Here is a 25127-nt window from a genome sequence, read left to right as displayed (position 1 = left end):
CTAGAAGAATAGTGTTATTCTATTCTAAGTGCTATTCTACCTGAGGAGTACTGCATCAACGGTGACCATACTAGACTGGTTGAAGACCCGTAATAAATTGCAGGCAGAAATTGAACAACAACAAAAAAAGAGAGTGGGAGGCGGGATCATATTGGTAATAAAATTGGTTTAATTGGTACCCTTAGCTTACTACCCTATTATTTGCATTAGCAGGACCATTACTTATTCTTTATTATAATTACTCTTGGATCTTGCATTTTAACTCATCTGGTGGACCTAATTAATAGCTGTTTTCATACGATTGCAATGCTTGCTAATATAGTAAAGGAGTTAACAGTACAAACTGGGAAGAGAGACTACAGCATATGTTTTGTTAACTGAAACTCATAACTTATATGCTTGTTTGATAGTCAATGATGGGTAAGATTCTGGGGCAACTTTTAGGTGTCATCAGGACAACCTAAGACAGGCACAAACCCAATAGGCTACCCAGCCCCTCCAGCATAACTCGCTCAGTTCTTATAAAGTAAAAAGTTGGAAATGGAGGGAGAGTCTTGGAAATAAGGGGATTTCTGCAACCTTAAATATAAAAGCAAGTTTTTGTTTATAAACTTGTATCCCTGCTGTTAAGAGTACAAAATGAGCTAAGGAAAAAGTCATCCAAGTCAAACAACCTTTCTTTATAAACTATCTAGGCTAATAGTGCCATTCACAATGCAACCACTATCTTTACATACTTCATGATTTAATGATGCCATGGGTATTGTACCTTCTATCTTTGCATACCATCCAAATCAAGGATGCCATGTATCTTGTGACTTTTGTCTTCACATAGCATCTTGTTGCTGTAATCTAAGCTGTATTATCCACATTGTTTCCAGCCTAATGTTTACCCTTAAAAGCCTTGTCCCTACCTTCAATAAACAAAGTCTATATTGCTCTAAAAATGCTTCTTTGTGAGAGATTTTTGGCTCTTTGACTTCCCTCATACTTCGGAATCTGATCTCATCGTGGATTCCCATGCCAGAGTATGACAGGGTTAAAAAGGGTGGTCCATAATAAAGAAAAAACACAGGCCTCTCCATGGTGAAAAATTTGACAGAGCAAACAAGTAAGTTTCATATTTTAAGAATAGAACATGATCTTGAAAAGTAAGCCTACACTTTTTCTTTCATATTTTCTTGTTTTTCCCATCATTTTACTGATTTTTGGGGTGGTGCTCAAGGACTGCTTCTCATTATACACTCATAAAACACTTCTGGCAGACGCAGGTCTATATTGGATGCCAAAATTTACACCACTATCTGTCCTGGATTGGCTGTGTGCAAGACAAATGCCTTACCACGGTGCTATGGCTCTGGCTTCATGTTTTCCATCTTGATGTTTTCCTGCTACCTACTCTGCTCTAATAATGGTGGAGGGGTAGCTGTTCTTGGCTATGTAGTGAAACCTCCCATGCCCCCATTCATATCTCTCCAGCATATTTTCCAACTAACAGCTAAAAACTCTGGAAAACTTTCAGTAAGGAGGCAGGGTGAGTTCTCACCTATCCAAATTCTCACAATGCATCTCATAGCACCCATCAGTCTAAGCCCAGTTCTACAGATTTTGGAGGTCTTAAAGTATATGGATGCATATGTGGCTTCAAATATTTACAAAATTTCCAGTACTAACAAACCAATAAAAATATACCAAATTAGATGGGAAAGTAGCATACTAAACTCAATACATAAATCAAAATAGATCTATATCTATCTATCTATCTATACATATATATAACAAAACAGAAAGCTCATTTAGCAGCAAGTACCTCAGTAAATTCTCAGATTATCACTTAATAATCTACCACATAAAATGTTGCTTTTATTGGATATGTTATTTTTTAATAATTTTTATTGTGACCAACATGAATTATAAGTCTTTTACAGTAATCTTTAAGGTACATTGTGACATTGAATCTGGGGTATTCCACCACCAGTGATGTCCTCCCTGCAATCCTGATTCATGCACCCCCTCTCCTTTGCCCCCCAGACTGTTAGTAAAACTAGTCCCCTCTATTGGGTATTGATTCTGTAGTCATTGACTTTGAGTTTGGTGTTCAAGTCTGAACATTTTTTATTTATACTCAATGTTTATACAACTGTTTGATTCTGGTAACATCCTTCTCTCTCCTCCTTGATTTTATGAGGTAGGACATGATGGTTCAATTTATGTGGTTCTGTTTGAATAAAAAGAAAATAAAAATAAAAACAACAAAAATAAAAAACCAAACAATCAAAAAACTGGGAGGAGTCAGTCTAGAGGTTATAAATAGCAATTTAAAAAGAAAAGGAAAGAAAAAAGAAAATTCTAACAAATATATCTCACAATAAACAAAAAAACAACAAAAACCAAATAAACAAAATAAGAAAAGAAACAAAAATTAAACAAAAAAGAAACAGCAACTACAAAAAAGCAGCACAGCAACAAATACAACAAATAAACAATAACACAAGACTAAAAAAAAAAGAAAAAAAGAAAAGAAAGGAAGGGGGGCTGGTGTGCAAGTTTTTAAATTTTTTTTTGCATAAATACAGTATATATTGAGGAAATTAGAAAGAGAAGTTTCTTGGCATAGAAGATACAGGTTTCTCTGCCCTTGAATGATACTGTCATGGGAATAACTACAGGCTCTGTACATGCTTCTTTTCACACCCAAGGACATTTTATGGTGCCAGGAAATTTTCTGCCCAGTTGTGGCTGATAGTATCAGGCCACTAACTAGAGACCTTGGTATTTGCATAGTCAAATCTTTTTCTTTTTACAGTTCTAGCATTTTACTGGATATTTTTCTCAAATTAATTAGCCATTTGTAATAAGCAAAGTAAAATTATTTTGTGCCTGTCAAGTGGACAGGCTGGTGTTTAGGTAGGAAATTGTATGCACTAGTGAAGAGACCTTTGTTCTCTTTACTCCCTGGGGACAGTGTGTGTGAGACTATAAAGCACAGGCTATCTATATGAAAGAAGCAAAGGTTGTTTTCTTTTTGAAGGGGTTTTTGAAAATTCATGCACAGAAAAATGGCATGGTAAGGATACAGTATTAGTGTTATAGATAAATCTGTATAAGATGGAGCAGATCTTGGAATAATGAAGGATTGACTGGGGAACTCAGAAATCAGCAAACTGCTATAATATATTTCTGGATAGTTTGATGGGTTTAAATGATTAGTTCTGCCCTGCTTCTGATTTTGAGGCTAAGATTCTCCATATCCCATGACCACAATATTGTCAGTTGCCCTATATAGCTCTGAAATAGACACAGATCTAATAATCCCTTTATAAGAAATTTACAAACTTCTATAGCTCTGTTCTGCACCCATGCCTCACTCACCTCAGCATCTTTACTAATCTCTCATGCCTTGTGATAACAATGTGCCTAAGCAGAGACAGAGACTGTATGCTGAATCTGGTGCCATGTAAACATTCCATCCATTGTACTGCAGAGAATTCTATTGACAATCATTAAGGTTCAGAACTAGCCCATCTCTCAGTGTCTCCCACTGCACAAAAATGCACCACCTTTGACTGTATGCAAGCTGTGGTTTGAGAAAATTATGCAGGCTGAAGAAATCCAGTGCTTTCTGGTCTCCCTCAAGCTCTTTACTTGTGAGCACACAAAAATAACTCCATGAAAATAAGACACACAAGAAGGTGCAAGCGGAAAGCAGCATTCTTCCATCTGGCATATTGTGGCAACACAAAAATTTCCCTTCTGGGATACATATATAACCATCATATACCTCTGCATTAGGACACAGGAGCAACAAGATGAAAGAATTGGCCACTATGTGTCCTCATAGATTCATAACTTCACCATCCAAATGCTCCAGTTTTTTTGTTTGTTTGTTTGTATTTTGGTTTTGGGCCACAGCTGGCAGTGCTTAGTGTTTATTTCTTGTGACTTGAGGGACATATCAGATATCAATTAAAGTATAGTTGTCAAGTGCCACTGCATGACTGCTTAAGCCCCCTTTATTTTTTTTTAATTTTTTTTACCACTTATTTTAACATTAAATACATTTAGGTGAAATAAGTGAAATAAAATTAAATGAATAAATTACAAATATAATTACAAATGAAGTAATATACCATCATTTCTCCAGCATCACTGGCACAGATTCCAATGCATAATTTTCATTTAAAAATTGACTTTAAGATACACATGAATCAATGATAGATTATAGTCAACCCTTATACACATTAGTAAAATTCTGGAATTGGGCTCTGTTAGCTTGAGAAATTCTTAGAAACAATATCATTTGATAATGGATATTTATAACATTTCCCATACTTTTCCCATGAACTATTTTAGATGTTTTGACATTAGCATGTATTCAAAGATACTTTCCTATGGTTTCTATAATTAAATAAGGGCTTTTTAGTATTAATATCTCTTTTATTTTATTTTTTAATATAATTTTTATTTTGATCATAGTGGCTTTGATTATTTTGATCATAGTGGCTTACATATTGTTGACAATAATATTTTAGGTTCACATTAACATAATATCAGGGGAATTCCCATCACCAAATTATCTTCCCTACACCTCCGTTCCCATCCTACCTCCCATATCCTTCTTCCTCACCCCCGGGGCTGCTAGAATACGTGGCCCCCTCTGAGCCTAGCCTACTACTTAGTGGTCCTACACCTGTTTTGGTCTTGCTACCTCCCTTGTTTTCTCCTCTAACTGGGAGGTGGTACTAGATAGTTCCAGTTATGTGGGGTTTTTTTGAAGAAGAGAAAAGTGATAAACTGGGGTAAAAATCAAATATGTCGAAAATGGGTGGAGTTCTTCTAGAGGCTCTCATTATTGGTTTGAGAGACAAAGGGGAAAAAGGTGAAACACCTCAACAGTACAAAAAGAAGTGTCAAATAAAATATTCAGTGAGCACTACAACAATAAAGATAAGCACCACATAAAAGCCATGGTCATGAGATAAAAAAGAAAACATGGCATAGCACCTAAAGAAAAAGAAAAGAAGAAAATAAATATAAATGAAGACAACTTGAGTAACCATACCAAAATGAAGAAATAGATAAATATAAAAAAATTGTTTTGTGCTTTTTTTTTTCTTTTCCCTCCTGCACAGGCACAGTAAATATTGGGGTCATTTGAAAAGAAATTCCCTTGGCCTAAGAGATATAGGGTTTCTTCACCCTTGGAGAATATTTTCATGGAATTAACTATAGACTCCGTTCAGGTTCATTTACTATCCCCTTGGTGCTTTCGTGGTGTTTGGAAGACTTCTGCTTCATCCTGGGTGATAAAATCAGATCTCTGTATCTAGAGATCTCAGTATCTGCACAGGTCAAGGGGTGAAATTTATGATAAAGCTTTTCTTTGTGGTCCTAGAAGTTCTGTTCCCTTAGTGTCATTTTAATCTGTCTTCTGTGTTTGGTGGTCTTAGTCTTTGCCTGATCTTAGGATGGAGCCTATGATAGCGTCTTTCGTTGTGTTTCCAGAAGACCCATTCCGTTGCAATGGTCTCAGACGGACCTTTGGAACTGGAGATCATGGTTGTTGTGCAGGTTGTAGCTCAAATCCTAGACTAGGGCTTTTTTATTGGTCACGGGATATGTTCAGTTCAGTCATGGTTCTATCAGCCAGTCATCTGCAAATCACGATCTTGGCTTTTGGACTAACCAAAGTGTGACAAGTCTTCGGATTTTGTCTTATCATTAGCTGGAGGGGTAGGATAACCTGTTCTTAGGGCATGTTGTTCCCATTTTCCTCGTTGTCAGGATATCGTATTAGAGCTGGCACTTGTTGGTGTCCCAGCAGTATTGGGGATTTCCCGGATGGGATTTGTTTTCTGTAGCTGTCGTGAAGAACTATGTCGTTTCTATGTCTGGGATCCAAGGTTCAAGGCTGGATGGATAGTGTCTAATCACCTGGGGTCTAAGTTGGGACCACATGGCATATTTTCAAGGTGGGAGATGTTCCAGTATTGTAAACAAGTATGAGTTCTTATCCCTAGTAGATAAGAGCTCATTTTATATGTAAGATTTCCACTTTTTTAGTGTGTCTTTGCAGGGGGAAATGGTGTTACATTATATTTCCAGTGCATTTGAGGGTGGAAAAAGATGAAAACGGAAACAGGTCACACACCCAAAAAAGATAAAAATAGAAATAAAAATATATGTGCTTATATATATATATACATATATATATGTATATATATATATATATATATATATATATATATATAATATATATATATATATATATATATATATATATATATATATATATATGGGGAATAGCAGGTAAAGAGTTAGTGCAATATAGTGCAATACAGGTCTTATACTTGTGATGGAACTATAGATTTTCCCATTGTCTTTTGAGATTTTCTTGTGGTGTGTGGGTTCCCGGGCACCTTTTCATCCTTCTTGAGATTGGCAAAAGCTTTGCGTCAGGGAGGTCTTGGGAAGAGTTTCTTGCTTTGGGGATACTTTTAGAGCTAAGTCCGGTTTCAGGTAACAGTCCACGTTAGGAAGAGTAGGTAAGGAGGGACATGCAGCATGAGTCAGCAGGGGAGTTGGTTGCCTTTTCTTGCCAGAGACGAGGTGTAGGTTTAACTGGGTACTGTTTTTTGGGGGTAGGAGGTCAGTCTTGATGCCTAATAGATTAAGAACTGAGGGTGAAGAGTTTTAATAAAGTGGGAAATCTGGATGGGATTGAGGGGTGAAGAAATAGTCGTATTTCCAAAGGGGTGAAAGGGAAAAGTATATGTAAGGGGGCAGGAAAGAAGAGAAGAGAAAACATTAAAAAAAGAGGAGGATGATGAGGAGGAGAAGAAGAAGAAGAAGAAGAAGAAGAAGACGACGACGACGAAGAAGAAGAAGACGACGACGAAGAAGAAGAAGGAGGAGGAGGAGGAGAAGAAGAAGAAGAAGAAGAAGAAGAAGAAGAAGAAGGAGGAGGAGGAGGAGGAGGAGGAGGAGAAGAAGAAGAAGAAGAAGAAGAAGAAGAAGAAGAAGAAGAAGAAGAAGAAGAAGAAGAAGAAGAAGAAATTAAAATATAGTAGTGAGAAGAAAGGAGAAAAGGGCAAGGGAATGCTAGTTTGCTTGAATATGTTCAATAAATAGGGCCTGTAGATCGGTGTTCTGGTTGGTCATGTGCTTCTAGTCCTAAAAGAAGGTATAACCTAGAGATAAAGTGTATGTAATAGAGTTTTCTCGGGACATTCTCGTAGTGCAATCTGGGTATGGTATCTCATGTGACTAGGCCCCGAGATGCCATCTTAGTTTGTTCACCCTTTGTATCCAAGAACACCTGTGGAAAGAAAAGCTGAGAGGTTATTTTAAATATCTCATATTGTTCTGAGATGTTCCCATTAGAGTCAGTGATTTCCCATGGTATTCTTTACTGTAATCCTGTATAAGATTCCTAAGGGATTATTATGGGCCTTTGTAGTAGAAGGCTGATTATATACCTGTTCTCTCTGTGCTGCTGCTTCTGCTGTTGCTGGTTTCTTTGTGGTATAATGTGTAGTCAAGAGTTTATGTTGTTCTTCTTTCATATGTTTTGAAGCCCCTTTATTTTATATTAATTTTTTTCTTTGCTCTTGCCACACAACTGGTAGTGCTTAAGGCTTACTCCTATTTGTATTCTCAGGGATCTGAGGGATTAATTCTAATGGCTTTGAAGAAAATATTAATTTCCAGGATCTAACCCAGTTGATTGTTATCAAGATGATGACTATTTTTTGTCTTTTCTATCATTTAATTCCAAATCTTGATGAAGACCATCCATAAGAAATAAAATAGTTTATGTTGGTATTGTTGATTGTTCCCTGCAAAAATGGTCATTTAACTTTTCCCTTTTTTAGTGTATATATATATTTATACACTATATATTATATATAGTATATATATTTAAGCACCATGATTATAAACATGATTATAGTTGGATTACAGTCACTAACAGAATATCCCCCTTAACCAGTGTAACTTTCCCCCCTTCCAATGCCCCCTCCCCCATCCCATCCCCTGCCTGTATTCAAGACAGGTATTCTACTACAGTAATTTGTTCTTAAGTTCAGTAAACTTTTTTTCTTAAAGGATAAACGTTAAAAAAAAAATAGTAAAGGTGTGACAGTGGCAATCGCCATTGTTTGCATAGGCCCAGAAAAATATGGAGAAAACGGGAAAAAATCCTTGGCCTGATTACAAGAAGGCCTCATTTCAGAAGTTTATTGGCATAAGACCGACTCTGGGCTCCAGGCATACCAGTCTGTCCAACCCGAGTCATTCTCTGTGGTCCCAGTGAAACTTTTCCACACTTAAGCTGTTGTTGGTATAAGCTTCTTATATTTAAAGATTCTGGATTCTATTCATTACTTTCATCAAAGTCAGGCATCCTCTACTTTCAGCACACCATTAGATGCAGTGCAATCTGCCCTGCAAGCAGGTTGTTGCTGAGTCGTCTAGGTGTTGAGAGCACTCTTTGGAGTAAATCAATGCCAGAGCAGTGGTAGGTCTTCCATGGTAGAAGTTTGCATTCTGGTAATGTAATAGAAAATTGTGTTTTTTCCATAGATGGTATTCATTGTTCAGGGTTGTATGGCAATGCCCATTGTTCTGAGGCCTAAGCCAAATTATTAGGCCAATGTTTAAGGTATAAGGCCTAACTACTTTGCCAAATTTGTGTTCTCATCTCTATTAGATAAGAACTTGTTTGCATATGTATTATTTTCTCATTTTAATGTGTCTATGGCTATGCCAAAGAGAAACAATGCCACAAGATATTTTTGGTTCATCTGGAGGCTGATAGATCAAGTCCAATATTTCCTTTAACTTGGTACAAACAGAATTTCTACACAAAGATACTCTTATTAGCATTGCTTATTGAACAGATTTTAAAGGAGAAAAAGCAAACAAATAAATAAAAAAACAGTGAGCAAAATTGTCACTATATAAGATTAATCTGCTTCATAAAGAGTGAAGAGCGCATGGAGCCATGTCATCCGTGTAGCCTGCTGAAGCTTCCAACTACCCACGTTTCCTAATTGCTGGAAGCCAGAAGTTCACCATTTCCTCCCCGCTCATTACAGGAACTGGGAAGCCTGGGTCTCCTTCAAACTGCTCCTCGCTGGAACCCACTTGCTGGGACCCTGAGCAGGTGGCCAGGGATAACCCTGGGAATCAGGAGGAAGGAGAGAGAAGGTTGTGGGGTCAACTGAGGCTGTGTCTTTCCCTAATCTTGACCATAAAACCTACGGCATGGTGCCATGTCATCCTCGTTTTGCCTGCTGAAGCTTTCAACTCCTTGGGAGGTGTTTGCTTCCTAATTGCTAGAAGTTGAAAGTTCACCAATCCCTCCTCACTCCTGCAGAAACAGGAATACTGGCATCTCCTTTAGACTGCTCCTCACCAGAACCCACTTACTGGGACCCTGAGCAGGCAGCCAGGGGTAACCTGGGGACCAGGAGGAAGGAGAGAGAAGGCTTTGGGAGAGGGCAGCTCAGGCTGCATCTTTCCCTAAGCTTGGCCAAAAAGCCTACCGCATGAGGCCATGTTGTCCCTGTATTGCCTGCTGAAGCTTTTGACCTCCCCCAAAACATTACTGTGAAAGATATGCAATCCACCATGGCCAAAACAAAAATCAATAGTACAAAAAATGGTTAAATGTGGGGTAATAGAACATGGGAGTGAGGGATTAAAGGAATAAAATGAGCTTCTCGGTGGTATTCTGAAAATGACAGTTTAAACCCAATGATATCCAAATATTTGTCTAGCACCCCCACGCAGTTTCACAATGGACAGTGTTAGTAAGGAAAGTTGCCTGCAACTTCCTGAGGCCAGAACCTCTTTTGCTGCCATTCCCATATTGCAAAAACTTCTGGCTCCTGGGAAGGAAAGAGATCCTTCAAGAGCTGGAAGCATGGAAGTTCAAAGCCCCCACCCAAACCCTCCCTCTGGAGCTGGGTGGAAAATGGGGAAAGCCTGGGGTAACCTTTAAGTTCCTCATTCGACCCACCTCACTGGTCTGCCTGGGCATGTGGCCCGGGGGAAGCCCTGGAGTTCTAGAGGAAGAAGGTGGAATGTTGCTGGGGTGACCCAAGTCCTACACCCCTCCTAGACCTGCTTAGAAAGGCCTTTTGCATGGCAGCGGCCTGCCGTACCCCATGCTGGCCAAAACTACTGGCTCCCAGGAAGAAAAGAGATCCCCCAACAGCTGGAAGCCCGAAAATTCAAAGCCCCCACCTTAACCTTCCCTCTGGAGCCGGATGGTAAATGGGGAAAGACTAGGGTACCCTTTAAGCTCCTCATTGAAACCCACCGCATTGGCTTGCCCAGGGAAGAGGCCTAGGGAAAGCCCTGGAGTTCCAGAGGAAGGAGGTGGAAGGGTGTTGGGATAACACAAGCCCTGCACCCCTCCTAGACCTGGTTCAAAGGCCTTTGGCATGGCGGAGACCTGCCAAACCCCATGCTGGCAAAAACTCCCAGCTCCCAGGAAGAAAACAGATCTTTCAAGAGCTAGAAGCCTGGAAGTTTAAAGCTCCCACCCAAACCCTCCCTCTGGAGCCAGGTGAGAAATGGGGAAAGCCTGAGGTAACCTTAAGCTCCTTGTCGAGACTCATCTCACTGACTCCCCAGGTGTGTGGCCCAGGGGAAGCCATGGAGTTCTGGAGGAAGAAAGTGGATGGGTGCTGGGGTGACCCAAGCTCTGCATCTCTCTTAGGCCTGGTTAAAAAGAACTTTGTCATGGCAGAGGCCTGTCAAACCCCATGCTGGCAAAAACTCCCAGCTCCCAGGATGAAAAGAGTGTCATTTAACTTTTCAATACTTATCTTAAATTATTTTGAGTTAACATTTCTGTGTTTTGCTACACCTAGGCTTTGATAGTTTTACCAAACTTTCTGTATTTTACCTTTATGTTCCAATGGATTTTATCTGTTACTGTCCTCTTTGTAATGATTCTAATAAAAAGTAATCCATTAATCTTGTAATATTATACAGACATCTTAATATAAGATTTATGTAACAAGTGTTTCCTAAATTATGAAGTTCATTTTTTTTTCTTTTTTTTCTTTTTTTTTTGGTTTTTTTTTGGCCACACCCATTTGACGCTCAGGGGTTACTCCTGGCTATGTGCTCAGAAATCGCCCCTGGCTTGGGGGGGGACCATATGGGACGCCGGGGGATCGAACCGCGGTCCTTCCTTGGCTAGCGCTTGCAAGGCAGACACCTTACCTCCAGCGCCACCTACCCGGCCCCAAATTATGAAGTTCAGTAAGAACAGAGTCAGTTCTCTCATTAACAGAATTGAGATAAGAAACTGGTCATTTCTAGTTCAGATAATTTCTGCCTCAGTGTGTGGTTTCAGCGTATAATGCCAGTTATTTGTTGGTGTGACACTTTGATTCCTGATTTTTTCCTTTCAAGAAGTCTGTGTAGAGTCTGAGGAGTGGCTTATCATGCACTGGTGTCAGGTTTTTCATTTGTAAAAATCCTGTTCTGACAAAATTTCTGGACAAGGTTGTCATCTGTAGAAACATAAGCATATTATCTTCCTTAAACAAGTGGATTATCAATAATCCATTCATTCTCAATTTTCACCCAAATAAGTTTATTAGTTTTTTTATGCTAGTGTCTTTAAAGTGTCTTTCTAGAGCTGTGTAGAGCTTATCTGAAGAAAATCAGAAAGTTTAATGAAAATAATGTTAAGAATAAAAAAGTCCTTTATGACATTGCCTCTTTTTCCTATATAATAATAATAATTGTGTTAGAGGGTTCTGAAAGCTCTTTCACCTATAGTTTTTCCAGTCTATTAAAAAAGAATTCCAGTGATATATTTAATTTGCCTTTTTTTGAAAAACATATGCTCAGTTTTACTGGCTTAAGTGTAGTCATTTTCTGATTTTATGTATTGGAGGGGGTTCCAGGACAGAAAAATATTGTAGCATAAAGGTTTGCAAATTGTTTTGTCTCTTTTAGGGGTCAGTTTTCTTAGGTAAAAGGTGAATATATATAAAGGGTTTTTGCAAGTCAACCCCTGAAAAGGTTGACTGATAAAGGAATGGACGATGAGATCTTTCCCCTCCAGCTCTGAGCACGCATCTGCCACTCTGTCCAGCCAATGGTTCTGAGGTGAAACGGCAGGTAAACAGCTTGCAGACAGTCAGGCTTGTTGAAATATTAGCTTTATTCTGTGGACAAAGTCTCAGTGAAGTCCAAGGTCTCAGCCTGGGGAGAGATTTGAATACACACCCCAAGAGGCAAAGTAACTGCTTCCATTGTGGGAAACCTAAGCATTTTAAAAGAGATTGCAAAATCCTTTTATATTAATTTCCCTGGGGCACAAATACACAATGCAGGGAAATACACATATCAAGACTCGCCTCAGCACCTCAAAATCAGGGAGAAAACCTTGACCATAATGCTCCCTGGCCCACCCCAAGTAAATTCTGCACTGTAAATGATCTGAATCCTGCAATCAGAAAAATCAATATTCTGGACATAATATATTCAGAAGACTTTACTATCTACCCAGGATAATGTTCTTATATTTTGTAAACAGGTATTATGGACCCAACATTCCTGAATACAGTTGGTATGAATTTTGGCAGGATCAGTCTCAGTATCAAGGGAATTTCAGTCATTAAAGAAGCCATTGATCCAGACTCTATGGGAGAAATAATTGTAATTATTAGTGTAACAGTTACTTGTATTTTTAAGGAAGGTGAAGGAATAGCTCAGCTCATGTTAGTTTCATATGTCAAGACAGGGAAATGAGATAGAAAAAGAATTGGTAGCACCAATTCGGGTGCCATCCACAACCCACTCATGATTATGGTTACTAAAATGAGGGCTGAACACCCAATGTTGAAACTTCAATTGCTAGAGAAAACTTTTGAAGGGCTTCTGGATTCCATAGTAACAGGTTACTGTCATCTCTCAAAATGACTGGCCAGAAATTGGCCTCTCCAGGAAATCTCATATTCTTTGGAGTGAACCAGTGAATTAAGCTCCTGTCTCGGAGTAAAAAAGTTATGGTGTGCAAGGGCCAAGAAAATCAGAGAGCCATAATTATATTACATGTGGATTCTTTTCACCATCTTTGTGGGGTCGTGACCTACAAAAACAGTGGAAAGCAGAATTTCATATCCCACTAGCTCCAGGAGATTTTGAATCATCCTCTGATACAAAAACTCAAAATTTTTACAAGGGGCCACTGCCATTAAAGACCTGCAGTTGCCCCAGCAACCCAAGCAACCTGCCCCAGGGAACCCAAGCCCGAGCAGAGAGCTGACTGGGTGAGTCCCTTCCCCCCACATGGGTGCCCAGAACTGCGGCTGCCCCGGCAACCTAAGCAACATGCCCCAGGGTCTCCAAGCCTGAGTGGAAGGTAGGAGGGGTGAGGAGAATCCTGCACCTGACCCACTCTGCACTGCTGGGACAGGCTAGGACCAATAGACTGGGTGAGATTGAGCCGACCACATAGACCTTTGGGTAACCTAGAGCAGCCCAACCCCCTGAGCCCCAGAGTGAACCTGGAACTCCTCAAGGGCTGAGGGCAGCAGCCGACAGGGTTTGGCTGAGGGAATTTCTTCTGCTGGGATTTGAAGGGGGCAGAGCTCCATTGACTTCCAAAGAGAGGAGGGAGGATAGAAAGCTAGGCTCAACAGTGCCAGCAACCAATGTGGCCAGGAGCAGAACTGCACTGACTGAAAAGAATAAGGAGAAGGAAATTGACAAGACCCACTGAAGAAAGGCTGACCTCCAGGTAGCAAAGTGGGGGGAGAAAGAGCCAGGCTCAACAACACCTTTCACCATTGTGGCCAGAGGGGGACCTGCACTAGTGGACAACAAAAGGGAGAAGCAAAGGATCAGGCCACATAAAGAGCACAAGAGAGCCAAACTTCAGTGAGCTCACCCAACAGCCCCCTCTAGAACCAACTTCAGGGAGCGGACCCATCTCCATGGCACAGGGGACCAAAGAAGACTAAATTTAGAAGGCACAGCACTCCAAAGCACACCAATAAATACAAAGTAATATAGGTAAATCAAGGAGAACCCTAATATCTGGAGATATGGAGACAAACCCTAGCAAGTTTCTAAGTCCACCAAAATGCACAGATCCATGGGAAGAAGACCTAAAAGCAGCCATGAGGAAGGAAATGCAAGAATTGATAAAAGAAATGAAAGAAACCCTAGCTACCGAGTATAAGAAATCTATGAATGAACGAATCAGCAAAATTAAAAAAGAAATGTTAAAGAACATGAGAGATTCCATACAAAAAGAATTGAAGGAATCAAAAGACAAAGTAACAAGCCTTACAAGCAGAAACAGTGTTAGAGAAGCACATTGAGGAACTCGAGGGAAAACTGCAAACAAAAAATGATCAAGAAACCAACAAAGAAATAAAAGGCAAAGTACTGGAAGGAAAAATCCAATATGAACAAGGACAAAAGAAACAATCTAAGAATTGTGAGTATACCAGAAGGGGAGGGAATAGGGAAAGGGGAAGAACAAGTAGTCAGAAATAATAGCAGAGAACTTTCCCACACTCTGGAAAGAAACTTCAGGGCAAATCTAGAAAGTGAAGAGAGTCCCTAATAAAATACACCCTAATAAACCAACACCAAGACATATAGTAATCCAAATTGCAAAAATCAAAGAGAAAGAGAAACTCCTTAAAGAAATAAGGGGAAAAAACCTCAAATACAAAGGAAGGGACATAAGAATCAAACCAGATCTCCCATATAAAATAATTCAAGCAAGAAACAGTGGAATGACATATTTAAATGACTGAATAAAAGACATTTCCAACCTAGGGTCTAATACCCAGCAAAACTATCATTCATATGTGAGGGCAGACTAAAAGCATTCTCAAACATGAACAAACTTGAACTATTTTGCAAAGAAAGCCGATCCTAAACGAACTACTCAGAGACAAATTACACAATCCAAACCCCCGATTATAACAACAACCACTCCATACAACACAACTGCACAACAGTCCTCTCTCTCAATAATCTCCCTAAATGTTAATGGACTAAACTCTCCAATTAAAAGACACATAGTAGAAAACTGGATTAGGAAAACTAAACCGGACTTCTGCTGTCTGCAAGAAACACACCTACAACTACAGGATAAGCACCAGCTTAGAATAAGGATGGAAAGTAATTATACAGGCCAATGGAAAATAAAAAAGAGCAGGGACAGCCATTCTTATATCAGACCAAATTGCATTCAATCCCAAGAAAGTGATCAGAGACAAAGAGGGTCACTACTTACTGATCAGGGGAACATTAGATCAAGAAGTACTAACCCTAGTCAATATCTATACACCTAAGAGCCAGCAAAATATGTGAGGCAACTGCTTGCAAACCTGGAGAAACACATGAAGGGAAATGTGATAATAGTAGGGGACTTCAATACTACACTATCACTATTGGACAGAACCACCAAAAAGAAAAATAGCAAATAAATAAGAGCCCTAAATGAAAAACTAAAAGATGTAGGGCTAATGGACTTATATAGAGCCCTCCATCCTCAGAAAGCAGAATACACATTTTTTTCAAGCCCTATGGAACCTTCTCCAGAATAGACCATGTCTTAGGATACAAAGCCAACCTATCTAAGACCACAAATGTAAAGATCATTAGAAGTATCCTATCATATCACTATGCATCACAGGTCAAAATTGACTTCAAGAAGAAACAATGGAGAAAAACTAATATCTTTAGACTAAACAACATGCTGTTCAATAATAGCTGTATCAAAGGAAAACTCAAGGAAGAAATAGAAAGATTCCTTGAGACAAATGATAATGAAGGGACAACTTGTCAAAATTTGTGGGACACAGCAAAAGCAGTAATTAGGGGGAAACTCATAGCAATACAGGCCTACATCAAGAAACAGGGAAATAACATAATCAACAGTTTAAACAATTACCTCAAGGAATTGAAACAACACCAGCAGAGAAATCCAAACACAAATAGATGGCAAAAAATAATAAAAACCAGAGCAGAAATAAAAAACATAGAAACTAAGAAAACAATACAAAAGACCAATGAGACCAGGAGTTGGTTTTTTGAAAAAAAAAAATAAATAAACAAGATAGACAAACCACTGGCAAAACTCACCAAAAAAGGAGGGAAAACACCCAAAACAGTAGGGTCACAAATGAAAGGGAAGAGATTACAACAGAACCCCAAGAAATACAACATATCATGAGATCTTATTATGAACAACTATACTCAGTTAGGCTAGAGAACCCAGTAGAAATCGACAGATACCTAGAAAAATACCATCTTCTGAGACTGGAAAAGGAAGAACTAGAAAGCCTAAATAGACCAATCACCTCAGAGGTAATTGAAGACATAATTAAGAAACTCCCTAAGAACAAAACTCCAGGCCCAGATAGATTTACAGGTGAATTCTATGTAACATTTCGAGAAGATTTACTACCACTTTTCCATAGGCTCTTCCAAACCATAGAAAAAACAGGAATCCTCCCCAATTCCTTTTATGAGGCTAATATCACACTCATTCCCAAAGATGGCAAAGACACCACCAAGAATGAAAACTACAGACCAATCTCACTAATGAACATTGATGCAAAGATACTCAACAAAATCTTAGCAAACCAAATCCAGCACTTCATTAAAAAGATCATACATCATGACCAAGTGGGTTTTATACCAGGAATGCAAGGTTGGTTCAACATATGCAAATCAATCAACAGTATAGATTACATCTAGAACAAGAAAGACAAAAACCACATGATCATATCAATCGATGTAGAGAAAGCATTTGACAAAATCCAACACCCCTTCATGTTAAAGACACTCAGCAAAATCGGATTAGAAGGAACCTTTCTCAAGATAAATTCAGCTTTCTATGAAAAGCCTACAGCCAACATTATACTTAATGGCGTGAAGCTAGAAGCATTCCCACTAAAGTCAGGAACTAGGCAAGGCTGTCCACTCTCTCCACTCTTATTCAATATAACCTTAGAAGTCCTAGCAATAGCACTCCGACAAGAGAAGGGAATTAAAGGAATCCAAATTGGGAAAGAGAAACTCAAACTATCTCTATTTGCAGACAATATGATGATATACATAAAAAACCCCAAAGAGTCCGCAGTAAAATTCCTAGAAACAATTAACCAATACAGCAGAATGGCTGGATACAAAGTCAATACACAAAAGACAGTATTGTTTCTATACAGAAAAAACGAAGTCAAGGAGAGAGAGATTAAAAACACAATTCCATTTAAAATAGTAACAAAAAATATCACATACCTAGCAATCAGCCTTACAAGGGAAGTAAAAGACCTATACCAGGGAAACTTCAAAACACTTCAGAAAGAAATTGAAGAGGATCTAAAGAAATGGAAGAACACCCCATTCTCATGGATAGGTAGAATTAACATAGTCAAAATGACTATCCTACCCAAACTACTATATTGATTTAATGCAATCCCTATCCAAATTTAGACATCAGTGTTTAAAGAGTTAGAACAATTAATCAGAAAATTCATTTGGAACCACAAAAGACCCAGGATAGCCAAACACATACTGAAAAACAAGAAGCTGGGTGGCATCTCCTTACCTAACTTGAAACTATACTATAAAGCCGAGTGATCAAAATAGCATGGTACTGAAACAGAGACAGGACCTCAGACCAGTGGGTAAGAACAGAATTCCCAGACATAAAACCTCAGATATACAGCCAACTAATATTTGATAAAAGGGGCAAGAACTTGAAATGGAACAAAGAAAGTCTCTTCAACAAATGGTGTTGGTATAACTGGAAAACCACATGCACAAAAGTAAAAATTGACCCAAACCTCACTCCTTATACAAAAATCAACTCAAAATGGATCAAAGACCTTGAAATGAGACCCGAATCTATAAAGTTTATAGAGAACAAAATAGGCAGAACACTCGAAAACCTATATATTAAAAAGGTCTTCGAAGATGGAGCACCAATGGCAAGAACTTTAGCATCAAACATAAACAAATGGGACTACATCAAACTTAAAAGCTTCTGCATGGCAAAAGAAACCCTACTTAACACAAGAAGACAGTTAACAGAATGGGAAAAAATATTTTCACTCGACATATTAAATAAAGGGCTGATATCTAGAACATACAAAGCACTCAGAAAGCTGAGCCGCCTTAAACCAAACAAAGCCATAAAAAATGGGGAGATGAAATGAATAGCCAGTTCTCTGAGGAAGACAGAAATATGGCCAACAAACACATGAAAACATGCTCACCTTCACTTATCATCAGGGAGATCCAAATCAAGAGAACAATGAGATACCATCTTACACCAGTGAGGATAGTTCACATCAAAAATAATGGGAACAACCTCTGTTGGCGGGGATGCGGTATGAAAGGCACTCTCATCCACTGCTGGTGGGAATGCCCCCTAGTCCAACTCCTATGGAGAACAGTCTGGAGAGTGCTCAAAGAACTCATAATTGAGCTGCCATTTGATCCAGCAATTGCTCTTCTAGGTATATACCCCCAAGATGGAAGGACATTCATTCTAAAGTACGTGTGCACCCCACTATTTATCGCAGCACTAAGTATAATAGCCAAGTCTTGGAACCAACCTAGATGTCTAACAACAGATGATGGTTCATTAAGATGTGGTATTTATACACAATGGAATACTACATGGCAGTCAGAAATGATACAATCACAGACTTTGCAGCAACATGGATGGACCTAGATTATATTATGTTAAACGAAGTAAGTCAGAAGACAAAAGATAAACACAGAATGATAGCACTATTCTTAACAAACACCTTATATACAACTAATACTCAAAAATCAAATAACAGGGTAGAAACTCCAAACACGGTAATACTCAATGTATACTCAGAAGCAGTGCCCAAAATACATGAAAAAGGAACAACACAAACTCTTGACTACACATTATATCACAAAGAAACCAGCAACAGTAGAAACATCAGAATAGAGAGAACAGGTAATTAATCAGCCTTCTATTACAAAGGCCCATAATAATCCCTTAAAGGTCTTATACAGGACCACAGGTAAAATATACCATGGGAAATCACTGACTTCAAAGGAAACATCCCATAACACTATGTTTTAATGCCTTATTCTTACTATATTTAAAATAACCTGTCAGCTTTTCTGTCCACAGGTATTCTTGGATACAAAGGGTGGACAAACTAAGATGGCATCTCGGGGCTCAGTCTCATGAGATAACGTACCCAGCTTGCACTACGAGAATGCCCCGAGAAAACTCTTTAACATACACTTTATGTCTAGGTTATACCTTCTTTTAGGATTTGAAGCATGTGATCAGTCAGACCACCGAAGCAGCAATGATGACGTACAGACTTATACTACAGGCTTTACTCATCAAACACATTCAAGCAAACTAGCATTCCCTTGATAATGTTTCCTCTTCTCACTACTTTCTTTTTTCTTTTTCTTCTCTTTTTTCTTTTCTTTTTTTCTTTTCTCTTCTCCCTTTTTTATAATGTATTTTCTCTTTTCTTCTTCCCTACCCCTTCCATATACTTTCCCCTTTCCCCCCTTTGGAAATCCAACAATCCCTTCACCTCTCAATCCCATCTAGACCTCCCACCATATTAAAACTCTTCACCCCTAGTTCTTAATCTATCAGGCATCAAGACTGACCTCCTTCCCCAACGAATCCGCACCCAAGTGAAAGGACACCCAGTCAAACCCACACCTCGCCCACCGCAAGAAAAGGCAACCAACTCCCAGGCAGACTCATGCTGCATGGCCCTCCCTACCAAATCCCCCTACCGTGGACTGTTACTTATAACCGGACTTAGCTCCAAAAGTATCCCCATTGCAAGAACTCTTACAAGACCTCCCTGCCGCAAATCCTTTGCCAATCTCAAGAAGGTCAAGGGGAGTGAAGGAAAGGTGCCTGGGAACCCTCACACCACAAGAAATACCAAAAGACGCTTCCTTCCTTCCTTCCTTCCTGATGTAGCCTGGCTTCCTTCCTTCCTCTCTTCCTTCCTTCCCTCCTCTTTCCTTCTCTCCCACCTCTCCTTTCTTCCTTCCTTCCTTCCTGCTGTAGCCTGGCTTCCTTCCTTCCCTCCTCTTTTCTCCTCTCCCGCCTCTCCTTCCTTCCTTCCTTCCTTCTGCAGCCTGGCTTCCTTCCCTCCCTCCCTCCTTCCTTTCCTCCCTCCCTCCCTCCTTCCTTCCTTCTTTCCTTCCTACTATAGCCTGGCTTCCTTCCTTCCCTCCTTTCTTCTTCCTTCCTTCCTTCTCTCCCTTCCTTCCCTCCCTTCTTCCCCTTTCCTCCCTTTTTACCTTCCCTTCCTCCCCTGGACTGGCCTCCTCTGCCTGCCCTGGTTCCTGCCCCTGGGACCCTCCTGGGAAGGAGCCCTGGGTGCTCCTGCGCCTCCCTGGGTTGCCTGGGCCTTGGTTAGCTTCCTTGCATCCTCCTGTGAGGCCCTGAAGTACCTGAGCAGGACTATTCTATGTGTTTCTTTGGGTGTGTGTGTGTTCCTAGGTGGGAGTGACCTCTCCGAAGACTATGAAGCTGCTTCCTGCGCCTAGAAAGAGTGGTACACAAAAGGTGGTTATCGGAGATCATGATGGGGTGATTCTGTGCTTTGGCATGAAGAAAGGAGAAGCAGTAGCAGTGTTCAAGACTTTACCAGGGCAGAAGATTGCAAGACTAGAATTGGGAGGAGTTCCTAATACTCCTCAGGAGAAAATTTTTATTGCTGCAGGTTCTGAAATTAGAGGCTTCACAAAGTGAGGAAAGCAGTTTCTGTCTTTTGAAACAAACCTCACTGAAAGCATTAAAGCTATGCACGTATGTGGCTCAGATCTCTTTCTCAGTGCAAGTTATATCTATAACCATTACTGTGACTGCAAAGACCAGCATTATTACCTTTCTGGGGACAAAATCAATGATGTTATCTGCCTTCCAGTAGAAAGATTACATCGTATTAGACCAGTGCTGGCTTGCCAGGACCGAGTGCTCAGAGTGTTACAGGGATCTGATGTGATGTATGAAGTTGAAGTTCCAGGTCCACCAACTGTCTTAGCACTGCACAATGGGAATGGCAGTGACTCTGGAGAAAACCTTTTGTTTGGAATATCAGATGGGAAACTTGGACTAATTCAGATTACTACATCTAAACCAGTGCACAAGTGGGAAATTCAAAATGAAAAGAAGAGAGGAGGTATTTTGTGTGTTGACAACTTAGACATTGTGGGTGACGGTGTTAAAGATTTACTTGTTGGGAGAGATGATGGAGTAGTGGAAGTGTACAGTTTTGATAATGCAAATGAGCCTGTTCTACGATTTTTTCAGACATTGCCTGAAAGTGTCACCTCTATCCAGGGCGGCTGTGTAGGGAAAGAGGGCTACGATAAAATTGTGGTAGCCACATATTCAGGCTGGGTGACCAGTTTGACAACGGAACCAATTCATAAGGAATGTGGACCAGGAGAAGAATTTAAAATTAATCAGGAGATGAAGAGTAAATTTTCTTCTTTAAGGAGTGAGTTGGAACAGTTGCAGTATAAGGTCCTACAGGAAAGAGAGAAATATCAGCAGTCATCTCAGTCAAGTAAAGCAAGATCAGTTGCACCGTCATTTAGTGTAAATGACAAATTCACATTAAATAAAGATGATGCTAGCTACAGCCTTACCTTAGAGGTGCAAACAGCAATAGAAAATATTTTAATCCAGAGTGATGTTCCAATAGATTTATTTGACGTGGATAAAAATTCTGCTGTTGTCAGCTTTAGCAGCTGTGATTCTGAGTCAAGTGATAACTTTCTTTTGCCACTTATCGGTGCCAGGCAAATACCACAAGGCTGGAACTCAAGATTCGCTCTATAGAAGGCCAGTATGGCACACTGCAAGCATATGTGACTCCAAGAATTGAACCCAAAACCTGCCAGGTCCGCCAGTACCTTATCAAACCCCTTTCCCTCCATCAAAGAACTCACTATATTGATCATGACAGACTCCACCAAAAGAATGAGGCTGTTGTGTATGGAAGAATCATAGTATGCTGGAAAGAAGACTGGGAGTGAAGACTTGTGTTCTAACCTCAGAGCTGTTTGGTGTGACTCTGTGGGACCCATGAATACACTGACTTTGACAGGCCAGTTTAGTTTCGCTGAAGTTTATTCTTGGGTGGTATTTTGCTTCCCTGAAGTTTCTGAAAAGCCTCCAGCAGGGGAATGCATCACATTTTATTTTCAGAACACCTTTCTGGATACACAGCTTGAAAGTACCTACAGAAAAGGAGAAGGCGTTTTCAAATCTGATAATATTTCTACTATATCCATCCTAAAAGATGTGCTTTCAAAAGAAGCTACAAAAAAGAAAATTAATCTCAACATATCATACGTTGCATTTGATTCAACTTCTGAAAATAAATGAAGTATCAGTCAAACATACTTTAAAGTTGATTCACCTTAAGCTGGAGTACCAGTTGCTTTTGGCTAAAAAAAGTGCAGTTAATTGATGCATTAAAATAATTGCAAGTTCAGGAAGAAAATACAAACTTTCTGATACCAGAATATCGCTGTATTTTAGAAGAGGCAGATCATCTCCAGGAAGAATACAAAAAGCAACCTGCACATCTTGAAAGACTCTATGGTTAGTAGACTATACCACAGCCCTTGCTGGCTATTTTTTCTTAGTTTTGTTTTGTTTTGGTGCACACCAGAAGTGATCAGAAATCGCCCTTGGCAGGTGTGGGGGACCATATAGGATGCCAGGAATCGAACCCAGGTTGGCTGTGTGCAAGGCAAATGCCCTACTGCTGTGCTATCATTCTGGCCCCAGGCTATTTTATTTTTGATGACCCAAATATATAGTGAAGTACTGAAGATAATTATTTCTTTCCTTTTTGCTCATAGTTGTGCTATTGCAGTAACCAAGTTTCACACATATACCTGATGATTGTGGTCACAATTTTTTTGTTGTGCTGCTCTTCTGAGCGTCACATATCAGGCTGTATGCTCATAAACTTGGCCTCAGTGCTTGTTGAGGACTATCCTTTAGCTGTGCTTGCACATATACTCCCCAGGGTTGCACCCTTTGAGTTGTGCTCATACACATTTGTTCATAGTGCAGCTGGAAATCACTTGCAGAGTGAGGATAACTTGCTGCAGATATGTGCAATTGTACCTTGGGGATTGAAATTGAGGCCTACTTTAAAGACAGGCATTCTATGCCACCAGACTATTCTGTCTGTGTGCAAAGGATCATGTGAGCAAAGCTGGACTAATAAATATTCCAGCAGTCATGAGCCAGTAACAGAATTCACTGCAAGGAATTTTTTGTCAAGTGAATATATCATATTTTTATGTGGTAGACTATAAATAAAAATTCAGTAAAATAAGTATTGTGTGTTGAATTCCTATATAGATGAAAGAATTTGATGTGATTGAATATAACCTCTAAGCATCACAATTTAGGTTCTACCTTACATAATTTTTGGTTTGGTATTCAAAATATCAAATTGTAGCATCTGATATTTTTAGAAAAGGTTTAATAATGCTTATATCAATGTGATATTACAGTTCAACTTTCATTCTGTTTTAGTGGTAAGAATTTGAGTATTTTATACTGAGAGAAATAAGAAAAAGATGGTGGAAGGGAAATTGGAACATCCTAAGAAAAACAAAATTTGTAAATAAATAGAAATATTAATAAAAAGTAAATTTAGGGGCCGGGCGGTGGCGCTGGAGGTAAGGTGCCTGCCTTGCCTGCGCTAGCCTAGGACGGACCGCGGTTCAATCCCCCGGTGTCCCATATGGTCCCCCAAGAAGCCAGGAGCAACTTCTGAGCGCATAGCCAGGAGTAACCCCTGAGCGGCACAGGGTGTGGCCCAAAATCCAAAAAAAAAAAAAAAAAAGTAAATTTAAAAGAAAAAAAGGAAAAGAAATACCAAAAGACAATTGGGAAACCTATACTTCCAACATAAGTATCAGACCGGTATTGCACCACCTCTTTACCTGCTTTTCCCCAAAAGTAAGGTAGTCTCAGACATCTCACATTGTTCCTTTAATTATTTTGTTAATTAATTTTTTAAATGTTTGTTTTACATATACATATGTGAGCATATATACTTTTATTCCTATTTTTATCTTGTTTGGATTGTGAACTGTTTCTGTTTTCTTCTTTGTCCACCCCCAAATGCACTGGAAATATAATGTAGCACCATTTCTCCCTGCAAAGGCACACTAAAAAAAGGGGAGATTTTACACATAAAAGAGAGCTCTTATATACTAGAGATAAGAACTCATACTTGTTTACAATACAGGGATATCTCCCACCTTGAAAATATGTCATGCGGACCCAACTTAGACTTCAGGTGATTAGACACCATCCATCCAGCCTTGAACCCTGGATCTCAGACATAGAATCGACACAGTTCTTCACAACGGCTACAGGAAACAAATTCCATTTGAGACATCCTTAATACCGCTGGGCCACCAACAAGTGCCAGCTCTAATATGATATCCTGACAACAACAAAGAAAATGGGAACAACTTGACCTAAGAACAGGTTATCCTACCTCACCAGCTAACGATAAGACAAAATCAGAAGTCTTGTCACCCTTTGGTGAGTCCAAAAGCCAATACCGCAATTTACAGATGACTGGCTGCTAGAACCATGACTGGACTGAATATATCTTGAGACCAATAAAAAGGCTCTAGTCTAGGGTTTAAAATACGACCCGCACAACAAACATGATCCCCAGTTCCAAAGGTCTGGCAGAGACAATCGCAACGAAATGGGGCTTCTGGAAACACAATGAAAGATGCTATCCTAGGTACCATCCCAGGATCAGTGCAAAGACCAAGACCACCAACCACAGAAGATGAATTAAAATGACACTAAGGGAACAGAACTTCTAGAACCACAAAGAAAGACTTCATCATTAATCCCACTCCTGAAACTGTGCAGATACTGAGATCTCTAGATACAGAGGTCTTATCTCATCATCCAGGATGGAGCAGAAGTTTTCCAAACACCACGAAAGCACCACAGGTAGAGTAAATGAATCTGAACAGAGTCTATATTTAACCCCGTGACAATATACCCCAAGGGTGGAGAAACCTCA

The 25127-nt window shown here is 39.6% G+C and overlaps 1 protein-coding gene across 1 annotated transcript; it reads left to right on the top strand.

The window, feature by feature from the left end:
- The first annotated feature begins 12573 nt into the window (after nucleotides 1-12573).
- Nucleotides 12574-22708, top strand: LOC126000411 (Bardet-Biedl syndrome 7 protein-like). The gene is given in 6 exon segments (XM_049767711.1): nucleotides 12574-12690; nucleotides 20537-21821; nucleotides 21824-22009; nucleotides 22125-22420; nucleotides 22422-22496; nucleotides 22498-22708. Coding segments are annotated over 6 exon segments (2118 nt in total). The 3' UTR covers nucleotides 22657-22708.
- Nucleotides 22709-25127: the final 2419 nt, after the last annotated feature.

Source organism: Suncus etruscus, chromosome Y, assembly GCF_024139225.1.
Source record: "Suncus etruscus isolate mSunEtr1 chromosome Y, mSunEtr1.pri.cur, whole genome shotgun sequence".
Lineage (NCBI taxonomy): Eukaryota > Metazoa > Chordata > Mammalia > Eulipotyphla > Soricidae > Suncus > Suncus etruscus.
The sequence above is the reverse complement of the archived record's forward strand: the minus strand, read 5'-3'. Positions and strand labels throughout refer to the sequence as shown.